We start from the raw sequence: 26,094 nt of genomic DNA on the forward strand, positions 1-26,094 counted from the left end.
AAAATTATAATTAGAAATTGATTTCTTTTTTCAGTGCTAAGGATAGAACCCAGAGTTTTCAGTACACTAGGCAAGCACTCTCCCCGAGCTATATCCTGAGCTCAGACACAGAATTCTGAGAATTTAAATACCAATTCTTTTTCCATCATCACATATCATCTATTATATTTTCAAAAGGAAAAGGCTTTTGCTAGAGCAAAGCTGAAGGAAAAGATGCCCATTTGGGCAAAATAGTAACTTTTTCAAGTTTTAGACTCCAATAAATATACTGTAGTTATTTTCACGTTGGTTTTTTTTTTTTTTTTTTTTTTTTTTTTTTATGGGACTACTGAATTATAACAGTTTAAAAATGGACCAGCAATAAGAATGTAAGTAAATAATCTGAATACTCAGACATAATTTGCTAGATGTACTAAAAATCAATAGCCTTACCTTAGGAGTTTTCAAGTGAAATATTACTGGTAAGAAAAAACTCAAGTTTTCTATTAAGACTTGTCTCTCTAAGGATCCTCTGGCAAAATGTCTTGTCACATTTATATAGTTTTAAAGAATATCACATAAAACTTACGTTTTAACCACCAGACTTAAACAGAAGCATTCTAATAGATTCAAGCATACTTTTTATAAGAATTTATATTAGGGGCTGGGGTTGTGGCTCAGAAGTAGAGTGCTTGCCCAGCACGTGTCAGACACTGGGTTCGATCCTCAGCACCACATAAAAAATAAATAAGTAAAATAAAGTTATATGCTATTTATAGTTTCCTAATGGTTAACCAATAATCACCCAAATGAGTAAGTATAAATACAATCAAATGTGTCATAAAATGCTTCCAAACTAAAGTAGTACTAATCTTCAAGAAAGTAATTTTTTAAAAATCTATGTGCACTAAAAGAAAAACACTGAAACTCCTTGTAATATTAAAATGACATTTCTGATACATCTTTTTTTACAGACCTAAACTAAGGCATACATAAACAGGATGGGTTTATATTTATTGATACAGAGTACTGTAATAATTTTTCTTTCAATAAAAATTTACATAAAATATTGATTAGGATATTTTAAAATTATCAGCACCCTTTCTCTGAAGGATTCCATGAACTTCTGATTCTTAAAACATAACCTAATACCTTTTTCTGAAGATGCCCCTTCATTCAGGATTTGGATTGCCCGTCGAATATCCAAGTTGAACAATGCCACAGCAGCAGCTCTCTCCCATTCCCCTTCTTGTACAAGGGAGTTCAAAAAGGGCCCCACATCTACATCTGATCCTTTCTTTATCCACCCACAGAGCTGTAAGGCCAAGATTCTTTCTTCATTTAAATTCTGAATGTCAGTTTGCTTATCCAACCCACTCCAATTATGTCTGCTGCTTTCCACCATTCCTAAAAACAGAAAACATTTTTATGTTGTTTTATTGTCATTTTGAAATATATTTGGGGAAAAAGTCAGTTTCACAGAAAAATATTTAAACAACAAACTTAGAATATTCACCTTTACAGTCACAATTTTATGACAGCATAAATAAGAAATTCCACAAATAAAACATTTTACATGTTTCTAAATAAAACAATTGGTTGAATTACCAAAGAACTATTGGAATAAGAGTGCAAGTGGCCTAAGCTAAGCCATTGCTTTAAGAGAAACATCCTTGACCCGCTAATCTAAAATACATCCATTATCATCTAACCCACCACTCAACTGTTTCACTTCCTACACATAGATTTATATATAAGTTCCCACATTTTACTTTTTTACTTTCATTTTATCTCTTTTCCTACTCGATCATGAACTCCAAGAGGGAAGGTGATATTTTATTTGCAAGGCATCCTCACTGCCTGAGATCCAGTAGAAGCTGTCTTCCTTCTTCCTATGTCCCACTTCTATGCATGTACCATCAGCATATGTTTCTTAGCGAGAAAGAAGAGATGGACCATCTTTGTTGACCAAACATTATTTTGTGGTACAAGACACAACAAGATGAGATCATACATTTTAAAGTATGTTGAAAGTTTAAGTACTATAATGAAAACACAATGGGAATTTTCTCTTTAGGAGCAAGAGGAATTTGTGACTTGCTTGTAAACAACAGAATATAGCACAGGTAAATTTTGCAAATGAAATTTAATTAGGGTCTTCAGTTGACTTTAAGTCAATCAATGGGAGATTATCCTAATAGGACTGACTTAATAAGATAGAAGATATCCATTTTCCTGCTGTCTTATAGTCATGGACTGTCCTTGACTCCTAGAGAGTGCTCATAGTTTCTTGCCACATGTCCTTCCCACAGACCTTCTTACCAACATGGCAGCTTTTACCACATGAATATACCAAAGAACTCCACCTTTATGTGTATCTATAAAGCACCAATTAAAAATAAATAAACAAACAGAAAACCAGTTGAGTAGAGGTAGGATGACATAGGGAGGAATGAGGAGAGGGAAAGAAATACCGAGGACTGAAATGGAGCAAATTATATCCAATGCATGTATAATCAGGTCAAAAATGAACCCCACAATTATGGACAACTATAATGCACTAATAAAAACATTTTTTGAAAGTTAGCTTGAAATGATTTATTTGCTGGTTTTGGGAATCAAATACAGGGCCTTATACATGCTAAATACAGAACTACATCCCCAGTCCAAAAGATTTTTGTGGGGTGCCATAACTGAACCCAGGACCTTATACATGCTATATACAGGTTCCATCACTGAGCTGTACCCCTAGTCCCAAATAACTTATTTTTAACTGACTACTGGAACCTGTTGCCATTTCAGGCCAAGGAGTTAAAAGGAAACTTTTGAAAAGAAGTTTCTGACTTTATTTTTTTTTTTATTTTTATTTTTTTGGCTTTTTTTTTTTTTATTGTAAACAAATGGGATACATGTTGTTTCTCTGTTTGTACATGGCGTAAAGGCATACCATTTGTGTAATCATAAATTTACATAGAGCAATGTTGTTTGATTCGTTATGTTTTTTCCCTTCCCCCCAACCCCTCCCACCCCTCTTTTCCCTCTATACAGTGCTTCCTTCCTCCATACTTTAAAAGGATCTCCTACAAACAGAGGGAAAACATTCTGCTCTCTTTGAAACCATGAGGCAAGTAAGCCTAAAGCAAAATTCAATCCTAGCTTAATGTAAGTATTTAGGAACTATAATGAGAAAATTGAATGGTAAAGTTAATAAAAGACATACTCTAAAAATTAAAACTTTCTCTGAATAAACAAAACACTTGTTCTGAATAATGAATTTAAGTTGTTCGGGGAGGCTGTAGTCACTAAATTTCAGGTAGAAGCTCCAAAGTGTTTATTTTCATACTTCTAAAAATTTGGGATTTAAAGCTGATATTATCTAATTAATGGTAAAAAATAACAACTTAAAATAGGTGAGCAAAGAGAAATATTTTTCAAATGTCTTCTTACAGTTTAATAATATAATATCTTAAGAGGTTTTTTTATAGAAATTTTGTCATGAAATAGGGATCAATACACATGAATCCAAAGAGCTTAATGCTAGGAGATGAAAATATATCCTGTAAATCAAGTGCATGGATATTGTTATGTATTTTGACTGAGACCTTTTTATAGCTTGGTAACTATGCTATAAGTAATTAGGGTTATCAACTAAAAAGGATGATGTCATCATTTGGGGGGGGGGTACCAAGGACTGAATTCAGGCACTCAACCACTGAGCCACATCCACAGCCCTGTTTTGTATTTTATTTAGAGACAGGGTCTCACTGAGTTCCTGAGCACCTTACTGTTGCTGAGGCTGGCTTTGAACTTGTGATCCTCCTGCCTCAGCCTCCAGAGCCACTGGGATTACAGGTGTGCACCATTGCACTGGCTCATGTGTTTTTAATACATCTTTATATTCTAATTTTAACATAAGAATTAACATATCTGAAAAAATTAAAATGTTTTTATGCATGGTTTTATTCCCCCAATCTGAGATTAACAGATTAACAGAATCAATGTTTACTGATGTTTGCAAGGAAAACAAGTTTACTTAAACATTGAAAAACAGATTTAAAAATTTTGTTTCAAATCAGCAATCAGAATCTATGCCATTTGTGATATTAATTTGTGTGTATAAAATAATAAGGCAATAAAATATTCCACAGTTTATCAGAACAGTTTAGTGTTTAAAAAAACACTAAAATCCTATTTTGATGCTTGAAATAACTTTGAATAGACAAAGTCTAGGTCAGAGTTGAATCCTTTTTTTTTTTTCCAGTGTTCGATATCAAACCCAAAGCCTAGCACATGCGAGGCCAGTGCTCTCCCACTGAGATACATCCCCAACCCTTTCTATTTTGAGATAGGGTCTAAATAAATTGCCAAGGTTAGCAACTTGTGATCCTCCCTCAGTCTCCTGAATAGCTGGATTACAGGTATGCACCACCACACTTGGTTAGAGCTTACTTTTTTAAGTATGAAAAATATTTTGATTAAGCTGGGTAGAAAGCTGGCAAACTTTCATTAATAATATTCTGCCATCTTAAAAAGAAAGGAATTATAACTATTGATACCACTATGAACACTGCTACACAGGTCTATCCAAGAGAATCCCTCAGAATGTGCATTCTCCTGATCATGGTTAACTTCAACAGTTTGCCCTTCAAAAAAACTAGCCTCTTTCTTTGCTTCATTTCCTTCAGAGAGCTATACCTCCAAGACTTCAGCTGCTTCTTTCATGGACACACTCCAAACTGTTCTCCAGAAGAACCAGTTCCTAACCACAACTGCCTAGCCTTCCAGAAATCTCATTACTTCTATACTCTTCAACTTCACAGTATACTCAACACTGCAACACTGGTATTTTTTACTTCAGTCTTCTCATGTCTGTTTCCACCGCCAAATTAGATCCCAAAAGCAAACAAGCGAATCTCTCTTGCCAAAGTTTTTAATTCCCTTGCCTCATTCGGCTTTAGTCTATCTCTGGTTAAATAACTTTGCCCTGCAATCTGTTCATGTTTTTCAAGAAAGGTCTCTTCTTTTTTGCATATCCTCCCCCAACAATATCCCCGCTCTTTCTAAAGAACAGAACCATCAAGTGAGAAGCCCTTCCACCTCTGGTTATTCGACCTTAACCATCCTACATACCACATCTTTTTCCAGTTCCCTCTGGTTAATATGGAGGAGGTATGCACCCTTCTATCTAAAGCTTAATCTGAGTTCTACTTCCCTTTCCTCTCATTCCTAAGAACTTTGCTTCCTCCTCTTCTGTCACTGTCAACCTCTTTTATGGGTTTCCTCCAATCAGCATTTAAACATGCTTAAATTAATCGCATGTTGAAAATAAAGTAACACAAAAGCTGTCTCTCGATTATAAATTTTCCTCTTGCTTGCAACTACCAAATTGCCATTTTATCCTTTTATACAGTCCAACTTATTGAAAGGATTATTTATAATTGATGACTTCATTTCTTCAACTTCTTCTACATTTCTAATCCATCTGCAATTTGCTGTGCACATCACCACTGAAGCTTTCTCCTATTCCTGGATCCAGTACTTTTTAGTACTTTTCTTATTTGATTCTATCTGAAGCATGGAGCACTGCACAACTGACTTCTCTTTTTCCTCATCCACGTGAATATATGGTTCTGGTCTTTGTCCTATCCCTTCACTGCTCCTGTTTCCTTTAAGTCATTTCTTTCTCTTCTTACCTTGAACAGTTTCATCGACTCCATCAAATATCATTTATTTCTAACCTATTTTCTCTAGTTATATTCCTTCTATGAGCTTTGGACTCATATCCCATTGCCCATGGAACATCTCTAATTAGCTGTTTGAATTTCAACTTACTTTAAAATAAACCTTTTCTTCTCAAACTCACTTCTTCTGGGTTACTCCTACCTTAATTAACTGGTACGAGAATCAACTAGTTTCCCAAACTAAATACATATGTGCCATCTTTTACTGTCTTCTCTATCCCTTTTATCCAATTAACCATTAAATGTTGTCCCATTCTCTAATTTACCCGTATTTCTCTAGCCTCTGCCACTAACTTTGATAAGGGCACCATCACCTCTTGCCTTTTCTGTCCCTAATATTGATCTTGATCTGCCTTCTAATTTATTCTACACAGAGTAAATTCTAAAACACAACTTCAATTCTGTAATACCCTTTAAAATCCTTCCTTGTTTTCCTTCCATTACAGGATGATAAATATCCCTAAATCCTTAAGAAGATTTCTAAGTCCTTCCTGAGTCAGTCCATTGCTTACTTTTCTAGCCTCTATTTTTCTCTTCACTTCATCCCTCATACTCTGTTCCAGCCATACTAACTGTGCCATGCTTTTCCATCTGGGCTTACTGCATCTGATGCTCCCTATCTGGACCTTATCATTGCCTTTACCTCCTCCAGGAAACTTCTAATCCTCACCATCAGAAAAGGAATTATCTTTTCTTTTTTGGTACTTGGGTTTGAACCCATGGGTGTTTTACAACTGAAATATATCCCCAGCCTTTTTTATTTTTTGAGACAGTGTCATGCTAAGTTGCTGAAGGTCTTCCTGAGATGCAGAGGTTGGCCTTGAACTTGTGATTCTCCTTGCCTAAATTTTCTGAGTCTGTGGGATCACAGGTGTGTACCACCATGCCTGGCTAGAATTCTTTTTATATATTATATGTTTTCCTCATATTATAACTGCCTGTTTACTTGTCCATATTCTGAACTAAAATACAGACTTTTCAAGAGAAGAGATGATACTGATCTTGCTCAATCTCCATAAGGAAAGGCACCCTGTAGATGGTTTCTCCCATTCCTATGACAAATTCTGGCACACAGCACATGATAAACATTTGCTGGATGAATTAACACTATCTCACATTGTAGTTGTAAAAATTAAGTGAAATAAAAAATAAAGGTCCAATAACTAAAAAAAAATTAAAATTCCCTCCCAAAAGGATTTTGGATGTAAACACGTTTATGTGTTTAACTTAATAACTAACTAAAATATCTAATCAGAAAACAAAAACAGAAGGATATTTATGTACATAATCCTAAAATAACTACTTACTTTCAACCAAATGATGGGGGAAAAAATAAGCATACAAACATAAACATATTCAAGAAAGTAAAATGGAATTTTCTTACCCAAAGATGATTTTACTATTGATTTAATTCCTGCATAAACCAATGATCCTTTGTTGCCTGGAGATTTCTGATCCATATCTTCTGTATACTGCTTCATAAGTATTTAAATGCATAGGAAATACTAGTGATGATGTATAATAAAATATTTCAAAACTAAATTTGATTAGGAGCCAATTCAAAATAGGCATTCATGCAAATAAGATGGTTCTACTCTTTTGTATGCTTTTATTTCTTCTATATAATTTAAAAAGCAGTATTTCAAGTTCCCGAGTTCTGCACAATTTTGCTTTATAACTTTAATATTATGTAACCTGTATCTGCATAGAAAACATTCAGCATAAAGACTGACCTTCCAGGAAAACTTTAAGAACATTTCTACCCAATTACCTCAAAAATTCACAATGTAAAGGATATAGTGCAGAGTATACCAGAGTGATTTGAGCTGTGGATCTTCATTTCCAGCTAAAATATGGTTTCTCCACACCTGCTCTGTGTCAAGTCCATACCTTGATAAAGCCCGAAGACGCATTTTTGTTGCTATATCTTTTTCCAAAGAATTATCATTTTCTTCTTCTGCACATTCATATAAATGACGACCACAAGCCCACATTAAAGATGTAATTGGGCTCCAGGCAAGAGATATCCTTTCAAAAACAGTGAAGTCAGACATTGTTCGGTTGGGAGTTACAACTATCATTCGATTTTGACTTGTTGGATGCCATGCAAAGGAAGCAATGTAATTGTCACAAGGTTGCACGCTTCTTTCAATTATTGTAGGTTCAGTTTCATCTCCAATGGGAGTGGGTGTATGCTGCATATCATACAATCTAATAATATTACTATCCCTTATTAAAGTGGCAAGCAGACCAGTCCTAGTTGGACACCATGCTACTTTTGTTAGGGGCTTTGGTTGCTCAGTCAGAGTCAAAACTGGCTTCTCAAATTTTCTAAGATCCCATATTGCAACCTGACCTTCATAGAAGGAAGCAACACGATCATGGAAGTATGGGTCTACTGTCACCCCTTGAACAGCTTTTGTATTTACAAACATCTTTTGGCTTGTATTCCGAAGATCAAATATGGCTAGGTTACGATGCATACCAGCAAGGAGAAGCTTCTGGTCTCGTGGAAGCCAACAGAGAGAGAGACAAGCATCATTCTGTCCTAATTCATAAAGTGGTTTTGTTACTAATAATGTTGTTTCAGTTTCACCTGCTGAAAGTCTCACTTTTTCCATGGGAACAATATCAGGAGTATATTTGCTGCAGATATCCCATATCAGCACTGAAAAGTCAGCTCTGTGTTTATCTAGACCAGCAGCAAGCCAGTTACTATCCAATGGATTCCATGCAAGGGTATTGCATTGTCTTGCATGCTTTGGAACAAATTCTTTTCCGATCAAATCTTTGAACTTTGAGTTATGATCTTGACCAAGACTTGTAAGTACAACTCGACCATTTGCTTGTCCAACTGCTAGAAGACACTCAGGATCATAATTGAGATACCATGCAACACATTTCATATAGGGTGTATCTGAATTTATTGATAGTAATGTAGCTGCAGAGTCTTCAGATAAACGCAAAGATCCAGCTTTGAGTTCTGAATTCACAGTAGATTCCACATGATAAAGGCTCAGTTCTGAGTCACATACAACAAATCTATCAACCTGATGTGGTGCCCACAAAATATCAGGTTTTGTACCACTCATGTTTACTGATGTGCTCAAAAAGTCTAGTCAGGTCCATTCACTAAAAAGAGTTTGAAAATAAAAAGATTTAAAATAAAAAACAATTCTTAAGTTGAACAAACTATTCAGAAAGTCATGAAAATCTCAATGTTAACTATCCTCCTTTTCAGTATATTTGTATTTCTTCTCTCCACCTTCTGCAATACAAGATAACAGTTATTGATAAACCACTTCCTCCAATAAAATGAACTAGCACGAATCTGAGAATCCCCCTCCTGATTTTATTTCCCATGATCAATTATCTTAATCATACTATTACTATACCTTCAATTTAACCTAAGGATTAATATTAACTTCACTGTCATGAGCAAATTAATAAGTACCATTCCTTTGAAGGGGGAAACATAAAAGCATTATGAATCATGCTCCTAAGTAATTATAGCAGTACTGCCAAACAGAACTTTCCTTAACAACAGAAATGCCCTGTATCTGTATTGTCTAATAAGGTAATCACTTGCCACATGTGTAACTAATGAGCACTAGCAATGTGGCTGATTTGGATTTATTTTGGCTTTTTTGTGTTTTATTTTTTTGGTACTCATGCATGCTAGGCAAGTACTCTACCACTGAGCTACAGTCCTTTTTAATTTTTATTTCTGAGACAGGGTCTCAATAAACTGTCTAAGCTGGCCTTGAATTCCAGATCCTCCTGTCTCAGCCTTCCTAGTAACTGGGATTACAGACATGTGCCACCAAGCTTGGTTGAATTTTAAACTTTACTTACTTTTAGCTAATTTTAATATAAATAGCCACACGTGGCCACCATTATGAACAATACAAATTTAAAAGTACAATATGATACCAAGACAGATTTCTTCAACTATTAATAAAAGGCAGCCTTATATTACTTCTTATACATACTTACAAACTTACAAACTTATGAACATTGGAATGACTGAATTCTATTCCTAACTCTGCTGTACCTTAGTTATATGACTTGAGAAAACTGCTGTATATGTGGAGGGGAGTTTCATGTTCTCATCTATGTAACAGTTGATTTAGATCAGTATTTCCCAAACCTCATGCATCACCAATACAGTTAATAATTTTCTTTAAACTTTTTAAAATCTCAAAATCAACTTCAATCTTATCATGAGTTCCATAAATCATGGATATAATGTGCTAATATTTTTTTCCAAACTAAAATAAATATATAACTATTAAGCATACTTGTGTTTTATCTAAAATCATCCCATTTATCACCATCAGTACACACACATTACACTATGGGAAACTGAATGAAGTGATAATTAAAGGTTCTTAGTTTCCAATCATATATTCCAATGAATACATGACTTTTGAAAAGTGTTCTAACAGTTTGAGCACAAAAATGGTATAGTCAAAACTGATGTTTTAATAATAAAGCCTGCCTATAAATAAATGTCTATTTCTGAGGTTAGCAAGCAGTAATAATTTGGTTTCAAAATGAATAACTTTATAGTTAGGATATGAAATGTTCCCCAAAGGCTGATGTATTGAAGGTTTGGTCCCCAGTGTAGCACTGTTCAGAGGTGTGACTTTTAGGAAATGACTGGATCATGAGAGTTTAAACATCATCAATGGGTTAATCCATTGATGAATTCACAACGTGAATGAACTAGTGGGAGATAGTGAAGACAAGGAGGTAGAATCTAGTTGAAGTGAGTGGGTCCTTATGGACATACCCTTGGGCATTATATCTCGTTCCCAGCCTCCTCCTCTTTGCTTTCAGGCTGCCATGAAATCAGCACCTCTGATTCCCCACACCTTCTTTATGGTGATGTTCTGCCTCACCAGAGGCCAACAGCAATGAAGTCAATTGAACAAGGACTGAAACCTCTCAAAGAGTGAGTCAAAATAAATCTTTCCTTTAAGTTTCTTTCTTCAGGTATTTTTTCACAGCAACAAAAGCCTGACTAAAACATACACATTTATAATCTTCATTATGATTGTTATCTGCAAAACCAGATTGTCAAGTTCTGATGATGATGATGATGATGTGGTTCATTCATCTCTATTCCCAGTATCAGATATAAAGCCTGACACAGAGTCCTAATAAAGCTATATAAAGTAATTTAATTCAAACGTAATTCTTTAGCTTTTTGATCGTGCAGAGTTTTAGTCAGGAATTACCAGTCTAGAATTTCATAGGCTCATATAATTTAGGTGATTAGGAAAAACATTTAAGAATTCTTATAGTGGCTTTATTTACTTAACATTTCTGAAGTGCAGGATCAATCATTTCAATTATATTCTTAATAACACCTTCAATTTGTTCATTTCTCTTCCATTTTTGGGTTTGCCTTTCCCTAATCCTAAATCAAGCCAAGTATTTACTTTCTCTCTTCCACCCAGGCTGCCAAGTGCTACTAGACAGGATAGTCTCAAGTCGCAGACTGACTCCATGAGAAGCTAAGGTGTATAACATCTGATCTGTGGTGCTGATCAGGCAATTCTTTTATTCATCTTTCTACTCTGATTCTTTAGAAATTCCCTTTACAGAATACCAGAATAATCTTTTTACAAATTCAACCAGTTACATATCTAACCTACAAAACTCTTAATATCTTTTTCTACCTGTTGCTTTGGTCTCTTAACAAACCATTATTCTTGCCATCAGTGTTCAAATTACATTATTCTTTTTAGTTCCTAGAGTCTACTCCTCACCTCCATCACTATAACTTTGCCAATGATGCTCCTGCTGGTTGAAACATTGTTCACTCTTCTTGGCCAAAATAACACCTGCTCAACTTTTATATCAACCACTATGTTCTTCCTAGACAGGCACTCTTATTGAACAGCATTCTTTCTCTTTAAATCCTCTATCTCTATTACTAGATTATAAGCTCCACAGGAATAGGTGAAACACTTGTTATCATTATACTTATAGTACCCAGCACAGTGCTAGGCACCTGAATAGGTAATAATTGCTATTTCCAAGTTTTACCAATTCCTTCCTTCATGTTTCTACCCTCTTCTACTCCTCTTTTGAGTAGACATTGGTGCCAAGTTACAAGCAAAGTGCCCACTGTCATAAATGGTTCCAATGATGGGCAAGAGCCTCAAAGTGAGTCATCTTAAGATGATTTCTCTAATACGTTGTTTTTAATTTATTCTGTAACTGTTTTTTTGTTTGTTTGTTTTGTTTTTCTTTTGGTAATGGGGATTGAACTCAGGGGTACTTAACCACTGAGCCACATCCCCAGCCCTTTATTTTGTGTTTTATTTAGAGACAGGGTCTCACTGAATTGCTTAGGACCTTGCTAAGTTGCTGAGGCTGGCTTGGAACTTTGGGTCCTCCTGCCTCAGCCTCCCAACCTGCTGGGCTTAAAGGTGTGTATCACTGCACACAGCCTATTCTATATAGGCCTATTATATAGAAGGTGATTGGGCACCTTCTATAATCCAGGCACCATTCTAAATGCTGGGAACACAGCAATAAACAGGGGCAGATGAAGTCCCTGGTCTAATGAAATCCGCATACTAGTGATGAAGTACAATTCAATCTTAAAAGGAATCTGAAAGTCTGATAATAAAGACAGAGACACCTGTGTAACAGAAAGGAGCTCAGATAGCCAGAAGGACCAGATACTGTCAAGTGAGAAATCATACTGACACTTTCACAACAGGAAGTCTCTTAACTGGAAATATCCTGAGATGTGTTCCATCTTTCTATCTCATTGAAAGATAAATACTTAAGTAACATACTTTTTATGTAGGCTTCCATTCCTGAACCCAGGTCTTTAAAGACATGGTCTATGGGAAAAAAAACTAGATGCCTCATGGAAAAATCCATCTCAAAAACACAAATAGGAAATGTGCTACAATTTTAAAAAAATGATTTACATGACTTTCAATGGAAAATTATCAGCATTTTTTTCTGATGCTATACATTAAAATGTTTATATCACCATCAACAAAGCTGATTCCAGTAACTTATAGAAGCACAGAACTTGATAGAAAGAAACTAAAAAATTCTTTTCATTTTTGTGTGGGAATAAAGATGTTTGGGCTCTTTTCCAAGGATTCTAAACTTCCATCCTAGACTACTGCATAGGAAAAGGATCAGCTATGTAACTTGCAAGGCTCAGGGCAAAAATATGCAGGGACCCCTTACTAGAAAAAATTTTTAAAAATTTCATGATGGTGAACCACTGTAAATGCTGGGCCCCATGCTCCTATACAGGTTGCACATTATGAAACTGGCCTTGTAAAGAGATCTGCATCTGTAAACATCCTACTAAGAAATTCAATACACAATATAGATGGATCTTTGTTAATAAACACACATACAACTAGGTACCTGGTGGAAGCAAAGAAAACAACCTGGACTCAGCCTTCAGCCCCTCACCAGCTTAGACCCTAATAAGTCCCTTTAATAATTTAAGACCATGAAACAGATGTAATCTGTCTTATTTCTATTCACAAAGTTGTTAGAAACAAATGAGATGAGCTTTTAGCTTCACACAGTTGTTACTTATCATTACCATTTGCTTATAAAGCCCTGGAAATTAATGTTTTCAAACGATGGAGACACTGAAAAATCAGGTGCAGAGGGGGTGGAGTGTGCAATAATTACAGCTTACATTTAGATTCTCACCTTCAAATTTAACAAGTTATCACTTCCTTCAATGGTTTCTCAGCAAAGAAAAGCCATACTGAGCCAGAGTTCATTACCAGAGCATTTTTAACAGCACTAACAAACAGAAATAAGGAGTTAGCCATATGACTTAAAATTCTGTAGCAGCCACCTTTAAAAACTAAAATTAATGAAGTTGAATTTTAAAATATATTTTTATTTAATCCAACACATCAAAAACATTATCCTTTCAATATGCAATTAGCGTAAAGATTATTACTGAGAACTTTGTTTCGTGCCAAGTCTTGGAAAGCCGATGTTCTTTTACACTTAGAGCACATCCCACAAAGCAGTGTATTATTGTACACTACAATAATACAAAGTATGCAATCACGTGCTTTTGTTGTTGTGTCCTACTTTTTCTTATCATGCAAATTACTGTATAGAGATTTCAAGATATTTCCAGTATTGCCATCTTCAAGATGCACTGCACATATACAAATTTCCCTTAAAATACAGTAATGCAAAAGGCCTGCAAAAGCCATCATTTGCTAAGCAATTTAGCAAAGAGGCTTTATTCATCCTCCTCAGGAATTTTCACAACAGTGTTTGAAGAGAATGGAGCTCACAGGGTGAGAAGCCCTTCAAGAAGTATTTAATAGGGCACAACCGGAACAGGGCGCATTGCTATTCCCCGTAAACCTGGAATCGGAGGGCGACTTCCACGCTCCAGACACCTGGCTGAGCCTCTCCTCGAAGGCTGGGACCAGCACAAACCCGCCCCGGCGGAGGCTGCAGCGCGGCCCCGGTGTCCCTACCGAGGGTCCGGCCAGCCCCGTTCGCGGTTATCATCACCCTGCGTGGAACGCGACTATCCAGAGGACCCGAGGCAGCGCCGCGGCTGGCGCTCGCCTGGGCCTTTCAACTGGGTTCTCCCGGGCCGTTGCTGCGGCCCCGGCGCAGGGAGGGCATAGACGCGGCCCGGGTAGTACTCACTGACCTGGGGTGGCAGCGCGTAGCCCCACGGCCGCTTCCGGCCTGAACGCCGCCCCTCCCGCCGCGGGAGCTGGACGCGGGCAAGATGGCGGCCGCGCGCGGCGCGTGACCTGAGAGCGCTGGGGCCCAAACCCCACACCGCTTCTCGGTCTCCGAAGGGGCGTGTCCCGCCCGCGAGCCCCGCCCTTCCCTCGCCCTGGGCGGAGCCCGTGCCGGGGAGGCCCGCCTTCCGCCCCAGCGCCCGGCCTCCCCGCAGGCCCCGCCCCTGGGGCCCGCCCACGGGAGCCACCGCCTGCACCCTGCAACCAGTGTGTGCGATTTGGGGCTGCTGCTTGGAGCTCCTGTGGTTTTTAAGCACCTTTATATTAACTACTCTGATCAATTTTAATTTCTATTTTTAAAAATTATTGTGGGAGATGTAGTAGAAAAGCCAAGGTTTGGGGGTCATGATGTATTCACCCTTTCATCATTCCACAAACTAGTCTTGAGCACCTGTCGAGTACCCACCACCTTTTTGGAATGCTAGGTGAAATAAAATGACATGAGCCCTGTAGGAAATAAACCATCAGAGTGCTACATGAGAGAGACTGCGGCCCAGTGTGAGTGGGTGGTCAGTGAAGCTTCCTTGAGGAGCACTAGGATGAGAAGAACGCTGAATATGAATGGGATTAGCCAGGAAAGGGTGCAAGTCCAGAGACTTGGAAGAGAAGAGCTTTCCATGGCTGAGGAACAGCAAGTGCTGGGGCAGGGAGGAGGGATAGCAATAGCTACAGTAGTACCTCCACTTATGGTGGTTTTGCTTTCCAGGTTTTCAGTTACACACACCCATGCAACAGAGGTTTGAAAATATTACATGGAAAATTCCAGAAATAAGCAATTCATAAGTTTTAATTTCAGAGTAGAGTGATGAAATGTTCCAGATCCCATTCAGTGCCTCCCAGAAACGTGAATCATTCTTTTGTCCAGGGTCCCTAACTGTATGGGCTGTCTGCCATTGATTAACTTTCTGGGTTATCAGATTGTCTGTGGATGCTTATGTTCAAATGACCATATGTGGTAAACCTTACACCACATCACAGAGCCCAGATCATTTGCTGACAGAGGAAAGATACCACGGGACTCATCACTTCAATACCATCTTGCTGAATCTTCTCAGTGATTTGGGCCTTGTCCCCAAGTTCCCTTACACCATCTCAGATCAATACAAATGTCTGGCTTATCCACCCCTGCCATACAGAGATGAGGAAACCTGTCCCTTTAATCTCATGACATGAAATGACTTTGCCTTCTCTGTCATAAAGAGAAGAAACAAAAACCAAAAACCAAAAAACAAACAAAAAACTATTAGGTAGGAATCCTCACAGCCTCGTCCTACTTCTTTCCTTCCTCCAACGTCTTCCTTCACTCCCATTTGTATCTTCTAGCTGCCATAGAGAAATGGGAGGAGCCCCATATATTTCTCCTTTTCTGAGGCCTGGCAACTCTTGGTTTTCTCCTCTTCCATATACATGCGACCTCTTCATTTCTACTGGTTCTTTACCTTCATGTGCTCACTTCAGTGTTCTCAAGAGAGGACCATACTTGCTCTCTCTAATCCTATTTCCCCATGTTTCCCCATAATTCATTCTCCTCAATTTTTCAGTCACTGTGCCATTTGTAAAGGTCACAGTAACCTTCACACTGCCAGTTCCAATGACCAAAGCTTCACCCTTGCAACTTTTAACACTCAAATACTTCCTTCCTCTTGAAATAATCTCTTGACTTGGTTCCATATCATTAGTCTCTTCTCGTTTGTCTTCTGTCCTTGTGATTGGGCTGTTTCTTGAACGTGGCAAAAGGGTGCTCTTGCACCCTTGACAGCTCCGCACTAGTTCCCTCTGCCTGGAATGCTCTTTAGCGGAAATCTGCAAGACTTACATTCTCCCTTTTTTCAAGACACTGCTCCCTTGTCACAGAATACATACAAATGGGCTCCTTTCTGCCATAATTGCCTTGTTAATACTTACCACAACTTCCTTTATACGCAGTCATCTCTTTCCTTACCTATAGTTGTCTTCTTCCAGAATATAGGCTGCTTTTGGCACCTTTTCATTCTGTTTTTTTGTTTTGTTTTGTTTTGTTTTGTTTCGTAAGTGGACATACCTACACCTCCAAGTTTTAGCAGTGTACTTGGTGACACAGTTAAGGAAGATATTCCTTGGTTTCCCTTTCAGCTACATATAGCTATATAAAAAGAGTGTGGCCAGTGAGAGGCCAGTAGACCTGGATCATGTCCCTTAAAAGGGAAGCTTCTTGCATCCATTTCTTCTTCTCTCCTCCTGCTCTCTGGCAAATGGTAAAAAGAAATAGATTAGAAATGGGAGCTATCTAGTAAGAAAGGAAAAGCTGTTCTGTTAGCCTAAGTCCCAGAATACTTGGGGAAACTGAAATACCTCCTCCCTTGGCCTTGGATCAACTACAAGCTTCTGGACCATTTCTTTTTCTTTCTTTTCTTTCTTTTTTTTTTTTTTTTCCCGAAGCCACCACATTGTTTTCTGAGGTGCCGGGGATTCAAAACCCGATCTGTACACACGGAAGGCAAGTGCTCTGCGAACTGAGCTATTTGCCCACTCCCCTGGACCATTTCAAAAAGAAAACAAACTTTGTTCTCTTAAAATTATTGGTTTGTGCCCATTTTAGGGGCTTGGCATATTCCCTAATCCAGAGGGTCTTTGTTTATTTTATTTTCTACTTAATTATCAGGGTCTAAAACAGTGCATAGCACAGAGTATATACCCAATGATATTTGTTGAATACATCTTAAAATAATCTTTCTGTACTCTACATACTTCCCCCCAGTAAATTTCATTTTCTCTACCTCTTTCACCTAAGATTTGCAAAAGCATGTTCTTTCCATGTTATCCTCCTCAGTTCCTTGCACTGGAAAGCCCCTTATAGAAATGAGTGACACTTTCATTCTTCTTGGAAACTGACTCCCCTTTTCTACTCAACCACATTCTGCATGGGCAGCAACTTTTAATACAGCACTTTTGATTTCCTCTAGCACCTGCTGCATAATGTTTTCAAATATACTGAGTGGGAGAGTGGGTTTATTATATTTGTCAGAAAGCTTAAACTGTATTAGAGAATTTTCTTTTTGATACTGGGGATTGAACTTAGGGTGCTCTGCCACTGATCCATATTCACAGCCCTTTTTTATTTTTTATTTTGAGGCAGGTGTCACTAAATTGCAGAGGCTATCCTTGAACTTGCCATCCTCCTGCCTCAGCCTCCTAAGCTACTGGGATTACAGGTGTGCACTGCTGTGCCTGGCAACATATCAGAGAATTTGACAGATTGACGTGAGGACATTCTAGTTTGGTTTTACAATATTGCATTTTTATGGAGATCCAAGATGGCGGACTAGAGGGAGGCTGCGTTCCTTGTCACTCCGTAACGCCGGATTTAAGCAAAGGATATCTGTTTCTCGGTGAGGCAGTTTTTGCTGCTTATCAATCCCCTGGTGTTTACCCATTTATTTGCTGTGATGACCTGCAGTCTGCCAGCATATCGACGCCTTTTTTGAGAGCAGATTGCTCACTGTCAGGCGTCTATCATCCGCCATTTGCCTGCCTCTCGCCTGTCCATCGTCTGCCTTACTCCTATCCATCACCCAACGCTTGAGGTTCACCTCCCGATTGACCGACAACAGTCAGCAAACTGCCAACCGCCAGTGGAGAACCAGCTGCCTGCTGCTGCCTGGAAGTTCACTGTTACAGTACCTGCAGGTTTGATTACACGTGGCTGCCGCCATTTTGAGACAACAGCCAGGCCCCATAGGACCCCTCGCCAGACTGACTGAGCCCCATCTCCAGGATCCCTAAGCCCAACCAATCACTCCCTGCCTCTGGGGCCCTCAAATCGACCGACTGCTCCCTACTGCGAGGACCCTCAGACCAACTGACTGTGCCCTATCACCGGGACCCTAGATGGACTGATTGCATCTAGCCTCCAGGATCCCACAACCACACCAAACACACAGGACCTCCAGGACCCCTGCCTGACCAACTGCATCCCGTCTCCAGGACCTCCAGCTGACCACGTCCACCACTGAGCTGCAACTCCCCATTTGCCAACACATTTCGAAGCCAGAGCAGCCATCTTGGATAATCCTGGAAGCTGTACCTCCGATCTTTGGGTGGGGCAAATCCCATCTTGAGACTCTTGCTGGAGGCTTGAAGCTCATTGTCAGGTACTTCTCATGCATCAGGCTACTGAAGACTGGGAGGTTTCATTAGTATATGACTGCTATACAGTAGATTTTCTTTTTTCTCCTTTTTTTAAAAAAAATTTAAGTTTTTATTTCTTTACTTTTCTTGCTCTCTTTTCCTTTTGTTTACCTGTACCCTCAGAGTCTCTTTCTCCCTTGTTTGCATGCTAACATCCAATTTCTTTTGATTACACTCTCACACTTTCTATTTTCTAGAACTTCTGTATATTCTTTTCTTATCCCATTAAGAGCCACATTCTACATCCCTCTGCATCCTCTTTGTCCTCCACTAGAAACTGCAGACCTTATTGTGAACCTGTTTGTTTTACCGAAGATAATATTTGAACTCACTTTGTTTATTATGACAATTTTGTTATTGTCCCCATAGGGGCTATTTGGTCTAGGATTGCATAGTGTCTGATTTGGGCACTGCTAATATTGATCTCCCCTTAAAGAAAGGGTTTTGGAAACCTATAGGGCCACAATAAGCCTATAGGGGGAAATCTGCAATACCCCAGATCTGCAGCGCTAGAGGGGAAGATACATGAACAACATGAAAAAACAAGGGAAGAAAATGATCCAAACAATTCTAGAGTCTATAGTAATAGAATCCAATGACAGTATGTTAGAAGAAATGTCAGAAAAGGACTTCAGATTATACATGATTAAGATGATCCGTGAAGCAAAGGATGAGATAAGAGAGCAAATGCAGGCAATGAATGATAATACCAATAAGCTGAAAGAGCACCTGCAGGAAGCAAAAGATCATTTCAACAAAGAGATAGAGATTCTCAAAAAAAGAAAAATAAAAAACAAAACAAAACAGAACAAAAAAAAAAAAAAAAAAAAGGAAATCCTTGAAATGAAGGAGACAATAAACCAAATAAAAAACTCAATGGAAAGCATCACCAACAGACTAGACCACTTGGAGGACAGAACCTCAGACAATGAGGACAAAATATTTAATCTTGAAAATAATGTTGCCCAAACAGAGAAGATGGTAAGAAATCATGAACAGAATCTCCAAGAACTATGGGACATCATGAAAAGACCAAATTTAAAAATTATTGGGATTGAGGAAGGCACAGAGATACAAACCAAAGAAATGAACAACCTATTCAATGAAATAATATCAGAAAATTTCCCAAACCTGAAGAATGAAATGGATAATCAAATACAAGAGGCTTACAGAACACCAAATGCACAAAATCACAACAGATCCACACCAAGGCATATTATAATGAAAATGCCTAACACTAAAAATAAAGATAGGATTTTGAAGGCCGTGAGAGAAAAGCATCAGATTACATATAGGGGGAGACCAATACGGATAGCAGCCCACTTCTCAACCCAGACTCTAAAAGCTAGAAGGGCCTGGAACAACATATTTCAAGCTCTGAAAGAACATGGTTGCCAACCAAGAATCCTATACCCAGCAAAACTCACCTCCAGATTTGAAGATGAAATAAAATCCTTCCATGATAAACAAAATTTAAAAGAATTTACAAATAGAAAGCCTGCACTACAGAATGTTCTCAACAAAATATTCCATGAGGAGGAAATGAAAAACAACAATGGAGGTCAGCAAAGGGAGGAACTACCTTAGAGAAAAAGCACTCAAAGTAGAAACCAAGCCAAGTTAAAAACCAAAAATAAGCCAAAATGACTGGGAATACAAATCATTTCTCGATAATAACCCTGAATGTTAATGGCCTAAACTCCTCAATCAAAAGACATAGACTGGCAGAATGGATTAAAAAGAAAGACCCAACAATATGCTGCCTGCAAGAGACTCATCTCATAGAAAAAGACATCCACAGACTAAAGGTGAAAGGATGGGAAAAAAAACCTACACGCACATGGACTCAGTAAAAAAGCAAGGGTTTCCATCCTTATATCAGATAAAGGGGACTTAAAGCCAAAGTTAGTCAGAAGGGATAAAGAAGGACATTTCAAACTGCTTAAGGGAACCATAAATCAGGAAGACATAATGATAGTAAATATTTATACCCCAAACAATGGTGCATCCACAACAAACAAATCCTTCTCAATTTCAAGATTCACATAGACCAAAACATAATAATTATGGGCAACTTTAACGCACCACTGTCACCACTAGATAGGTCTTCCAAACAGAATCCAACCAATGAAACCATAGAACTCAATAACACAATCAATAACCTAGACTTAATAGACATATATAGAATATTCCATCCATCAATGAGCAGATACACTTTCTTCTCAGCAGCACATGTAACCTTCTCGAAAATAGACCATATGTTATGCCACAAAGCAGCCCTTAGGAAATGCAAAAAAATAGAGATACTGCCTTGTGTTCTATCAGATCATAATGGACTGAGAGGAGAAATCAATGACAAAATAAAAAAGGGAAAGTACTCCAACACTTGGAGGCTAAATAATATGCTATTGAATGAAACATGGATAACAAAAAAACATCAGGGAGGAGAGTAAAAAATTCATAGAGGTCAATGAGAATGATGATACAACATATCAAAATCTCTGGGACACTGAAAACGGTACTAAGAGGAAAATTCATGGAGCGCATTCCAGAAAAGAATGAAAAGTCAACAACTAAATGACCTAACATTACAGCTCAAAGCCCTAGAAAAAGAAGAACAGAATAACAGCAAAAGTAGTAGAAGGCAGGAAATAATTAAAATCAGAGCTGAAATCAATGCAATTGAAACAAAAGAAACTATGCAAAAAATTGACAAAACAAAAAGTTGGTTCTTTGAGAAAGTAAACAAAATAAACAAACCCTTAGCAACACTAACAAAGAGAAGGAGAGAGAAGACTCAAATTACTAAAATACATAATGTAAAAGGAAATATCACGACAGACACCACTGAGATACAGAACATAATGAGAAACTACTTTGAAAATCTGTATTCCAACAAAATAGAAAGTACCGAAGACATTGACAAATTTCTAGAGACATATGCTCCTCCCAAACTGAACCAGGAGGACATACAAGAATTATACAGATCAATATCAAGCAATGAAATAGAAGAAGCCATTAAAAATCTACCATCTAAGAAAAGCCCAGGACCAGACGGATTCTCAGCCGAGTTCTACAAGACCTTCAAAGAAGAACTCATTCCAATACTTCTCAAAGTATTCCAGGAAATAGAAAAGGAGGGTACCCTACCAAACTCATTCTATGAAGCTAATATCACCCTCATACCCAAACCAGGCAAAGACACATCAAGGAAAGAAAATTTTAGACCAATATCCTTGATGAATATAGATACAAACAAAGATCCTTAACAAACTATTGACAAACCATATCCAAAAACATATTAAGAAAATTGTGCACCACGATCAAGTGGGGTTCATCCCTGGAATGCAAGGATGGTTGAACATTCGTAAATCAATACACGTAATCCATCATGTCAATAGACTTAAGGATAAGAATCATATGGTTATTTCAATTGATGCAGAAAAAGCGTTCGACAAAATACAACACCCTTTCATGCTCAAAACACTAGAAAAAATAGGGATAGTATGAACATACCTGAACATAGTAAAGGCTATTTATGCTAAGTCCATGGCCAACATCATTCTTAATGGGGAAAAACTGAAACCATTCCCTTTAAAAATGGGAACAAGACAGGGATGTCCTCTTTCACCACTTCTATTCAACATTGTCCTTGAAACTCTAGCCAGAGCAATTAGGCAGACCAAAGAAATTAAAGGGATATGAATAGGAAAAGAGGAACTTAAGCTGCCACTATTTGCAGATGACATGATTCTATATTTAGAGGATCCAAAAACCTCCAGAAAACTTCTAGACCTCATCAATGAATTCAGCAAAATAGCAGGCTATAAAATCAACACGCATAAATCTAAAGCATTTTTATATGCAAGCGATGAAGCAGCTGAAAGGGAAATGAGGAAAACAACTCCATTTGCAATAACCTCAAAAAAAATAAAATAAAATACTTGGGCATCCATCTAACCAAAGAGGTAAAAGATCTCTACCATGAAAACTACAAAACATTGAAGAAAGAAATTAAGGAAGACCTTAGAAGATGGAAAGATCTCCCATGTTCTTGGATAGGCAGAATTAATATTGTCAAAATGGCCATACTACCAGAAGTGCTATACAGATTCAATGCAATTCCAATTAAAATCCCAATGATGAACCTTACAGAAATAGAGCAAGCAGTCATGAAATTCATCTGGAAGAATAAGAAACCCAGAATAGGTAAAGCAATCCTTAGCAGGAAGAATGAAACAGGGGGTATCGCAATACCAGAACTTCAACTCTACTACAAAGCAATACTAACAAAAACAGCATGGTATTGGCACCAAAATAGACAGGTAGATCAGTGGTACAGAATAGAGGACACGGACACAAACCCAAATAAATACAACTTTCTAATACTAGACAAAGGTGCCAAATATATGCAATGAAGAAAAGATAGACTCTTCAACAAATGGTGCTGGGAACACTGGAAATCCATATGCAACAGAATGAAACTAAACCCCTATCTCTCATCCTGCACAAAACTCAACTCACAATGGATCAAGGACCTTGAAATCAGACCAGAGACCCTGAATCTTATAGAAGAAAAAGTAGGTCCACATCTTCACCTTGTTGGGTTAGGATCAGACTTCCTTAACAGGGCTCCTGTAGCACAAGAAATAAAAGCAAGAATCAATAACTGGGATAGATTCAAACTAAATAGCTTTCTCTCAGCAAAGGAAACTATTAGCAATGCAAAGAGAGGGCCTACAGAGTGGGAGAATATCTTTGCCACTCATACTTCAGATAGAGAGCTAATTTCCAGAATATATAAAGAACCTAAAAAACTTTACACCAAGAATACAAATAATCCAATCAACAAATTGGCTAAGGAAATGAACAGACACTTCACAGAAGAAGATCTACAAGCAATCAACAGATATATGAAAAAAATGTTCAGCATCTTTAGTAATAAGAGAAATGCAAATCAAAACTACACCAAGATTCCATCTCACCCTAATTAGAATGGTGATTATCAAGAATACAAGAAACAATAGGTGTTGGAGAGGATGTGGGGAAAACAGTACACCCATACATTGCTGGTGGGGTTGCAAATTAGTGCAGCCACTCTGGAAAGCAGTGTGGAGATTCCTTAGAAAACTTGGAATAGACCTACCATTTGACCCAGCTATCCCACTCCTTGGCCTATACCCAAAGGATTTAAAATCAGCACACTACAGAGATACAGCCACATCAATGTTCATAGCTGCTCAATTCACAATAGCCAGACTATGGAACCAACCTAGATGCCCTTCAATTGATGAATGGATAAAGAAACCATGGTATATATATACAATGGAATATTACTTGGCCATAAAGAATAATAAAATTATGGCATTTGCAGGCAAATGGATGTAATTGGGGAATATCATGCTAAGTGAGATAAGCCAATCTAAAAAATCCAAAAGATGAATGATCTCACTCATAAGCTGATGATGACGCGTAATGGGGAGTAGGAAGGGGTCAAGAATGGAGAAAGGAGGGACTGTATAGAGGGAAAAGAGAGGTGGGAGGGGAAGGAGAAGGAAAAAAATAACGGTATGAATCAAATCAAACATCATTTATGTAAATGTATGAATATGCAAATGGTATGCTGTTACTCCAAGTACAAACAGAAACAATATGTATCCCATTTGTTTACAATAAAAAATATATAAATAAATAAATGCATTTTTATAATGAATCCTTGAATTGCTATAGTTTGGTTTTAATATTTTCTTTTAAAATTTAAACAGTGTCCCAAACAAGGTGTTTAAGCATCTTCATTTTTGTTGTGGTGATCCAGAATGTGTTTATGTTCTTGTAAGAAAGAAAAGAAAAGAAAAGAAAAGAAAACTTTATCTCACATGGCTGCCTTATCCCATTCCCTTTATGTCCATGTGCAGAAAAGTAGTCTGTACCTGAGAGCAAGATTTATTCATTGATTGAGGCCAAGGGGCCTTAAGCTGAAATTAAGGCCCTGTAAACACATGACCTCACTCAGGCAATGTTTAATCTGTTCACAAAGGTTTCAGGAAAAAAAAAAAAACTAAAAGTCTATGTTACTTTATCTTAAACTATTCATCTTCTTGCAGACTCCAAACAAATTGTCTAAATTAGTGTACTTCTTCACATATCCTTGGCATAACAACTAATAATATCATAATAAATTTATGTACTTACTAAGGATATGATTTTTAATACATTTTAAATATTTATTTTGAAAAGTAAAACTTAAAACATAATCCAAATAAATTTAAATACTTTAGTGAGAGATTCTATCATTCATTTAAAATTTTTGTGAAAAAATTGTTCTTTAATTGTAGCAAATTTTACTTTATTATATTTTTTTCCTCCTTAAATTTGTATTTCCATTCTAACTGAGAGCTGTCTACTGGCAGAACTCCCAATGACTGAAGGAATAAGTCATTCATTTCTGAAGGAAATCTGGAGATACATCACAGAGTCTACCCCATGTTCATTAAGGCTCGTGGGGATGATATTATTATTATTTCTTTTTTTTATTGTTTGTTCTATTTAGTTACATATGACAGCAGAATGCATTTTGATTCATTGTATACAAATGGAGTCCAACTTTTCATTTCTCTGGTTGTATCCAAGGTAGAGTCACACCATTCGTGTAATCATACATGTATACAGGGTAATGATATTTGTCTCATTCTACCATCTTTTCTTCCCTCTATTATTTTTCCTATTTTACAGATGAGGAAAAACGTCACAGAAAGGCTAAATGAGTTACAGAAGCTCAACCATTTCTTAAATATGGAGCAAGGACACAAACCTAGACAATCTAGCTCCAGTATTGTGCTTATAACCACTGCCCCATATGCTATAAAATGAGATAACCATTTGAGCTAATTCTGTGCAGAAATAATCATCTTTTAGAGAATGGGGTTCACAAATGTTTTTGGTAAAAGGCCAGATAGTAAATATTGTCATCTAGCAGGCTATAACACCTCTGTCACAGTTATTCAGTTTTGCTGTGGTACTGCAGAAGGACCATGATTAGTGGGCATAGCTGTGTTGTAAACTTCATTTACAGAAACAGGTGGTGAGTTGGATTGGTTTGTTACCCCTGTGTCAGAAAATTAAAGATAAAGAAAATAAGTGGTATCAAGATGGTGTAATAAAGGTCATTTTCCTGACTGTTCTGTGGCATGAAACCATGAAAGCAGATAGGCAACTTATCAGCAAGGTAGGTGAACAACAACAACAACAACAACAAAAAAAAAAAAAATGGGGGGACTTTATTGGAATTTTTACTGGACATTCAAAGTAGATCAGGGACTCTGAGGTTAGATATAATAAAATAAGAAAAAAAAAAAAAAAAAAAAAAACAAAACCAGCAAGCACCACCAGCCAGAGCAGTCCCTCTGTGAGAAAAGTGGAGG

At 37.5% G+C, this 26,094-nt stretch overlaps 1 protein-coding gene across 7 annotated transcripts in view; it reads right to left on the bottom strand.

The window, feature by feature from the left end:
• Positions 1-26,094, bottom strand: part of MIOS (meiosis regulator for oocyte development) — an 86,206-nt gene that overhangs the window by 18,234 nt on the left and 41,878 nt on the right. The window contains exons 1-5 of one of the 7 annotated variants that reach the window (XM_079151797.1): positions 14,410-14,562; positions 13,431-13,526; positions 7,519-8,852; positions 7,105-7,203; positions 1,132-1,386 (exon numbers count right to left, since the gene is read on the bottom strand). In XM_079151797.1, coding sequence (XP_079007923.1) covers positions 1,132-1,386; positions 7,105-7,203; positions 7,519-8,812 — 1,648 coding nt within the window. In that variant the 5' untranslated portion in view covers positions 8,813-8,852; positions 13,431-13,526; positions 14,410-14,562. The other 6 variants (XM_079151798.1, XM_079151800.1, XM_079151799.1 and 3 more) reach the window with 6 other exon arrangements.

This window comes from Sciurus vulgaris (assembly GCF_902686455.1).
Source record: "Sciurus vulgaris genome assembly, chromosome: 8".
NCBI classification, from domain to species: Eukaryota; Metazoa; Chordata; class Mammalia; order Rodentia; family Sciuridae; genus Sciurus; species Sciurus vulgaris.